This window comes from Sinocyclocheilus anshuiensis, unplaced genomic scaffold (assembly GCF_001515605.1).
Source record: "Sinocyclocheilus anshuiensis isolate Anshui unplaced genomic scaffold, SAMN03320099.WGS_v1.1 scaffold244, whole genome shotgun sequence".
Lineage (NCBI taxonomy): Eukaryota > Metazoa > Chordata > Actinopteri > Cypriniformes > Cyprinidae > Sinocyclocheilus > Sinocyclocheilus anshuiensis.
Window position 1 is genome coordinate 529,792 of NW_015558588.1, and position 678 is coordinate 530,469.

Genomic DNA, 678 nt, shown 5'->3' on the forward strand with positions numbered 1-678 from the left:
ATATATACACACATACATAATAGTAATTTAACAATTAATATATTTGTATATACATATACAGTACATACAAAGATATTAATATTTATTTAACATTTTTAACATTGATTTAATTTATAAATAAGCTGTTATTTTAGTTACTTTAAGATTAAATTTTTACTACATATTAAATACTAAAAGTACTATTAAAAGTACTCTAATTTAAATAATTTACACATATATGTTTAATAGTACTTATAGTAAGTATATTACTTTATATATTACATAGTACTATAATAATATAACTGTAATAGTATAATAATATTAAACAATTAATATCTTTGATATGAATAATTATTTACAGTTATGTTGTTCATTTTGTGTCATTTGTCACTAATATTGAATTTTTTATAAATATATACACATATTTTTTGTAGACACATAAGTATTGCATAACATTTCCTTGTGGTTTGTTGTTGGTTATATTAACTTTTTGTTTTTTTTTTACAATATTTATACTGTGTTACAGTCTAAAAGCATGCTCAAAAAATCTGAAAAAATTCATAAATCTTGATTGTGGCTCTTTTTCTGGTTCTTCAGGACGGGAATATTACTTGGCCCTCGACGGTCCTGTGGGGAACAGGAAGGAGCAGGCGAGGATGAAGCTGCTGCTGGATGATTACATGCGTCCGAGCAGCTTCT

The 678-nt window shown here is 24.6% G+C and overlaps 1 protein-coding gene across 1 annotated transcript in view; it reads left to right on the forward strand.

Moving 5' to 3' along the window:
* Positions 1 to 678, forward strand: part of LOC107679930 (epidermal growth factor-like protein 6) — a 24,452-nt gene that overhangs the window by 21,497 nt on the left and 2,277 nt on the right. The window contains exon 11 of the mRNA XM_016475656.1: positions 577 to 629. Within this exon, the coding sequence (XP_016331142.1) occupies positions 577 to 629 (53 nt within the window). The remainder of the gene's footprint in view (positions 1 to 576; positions 630 to 678) is intronic.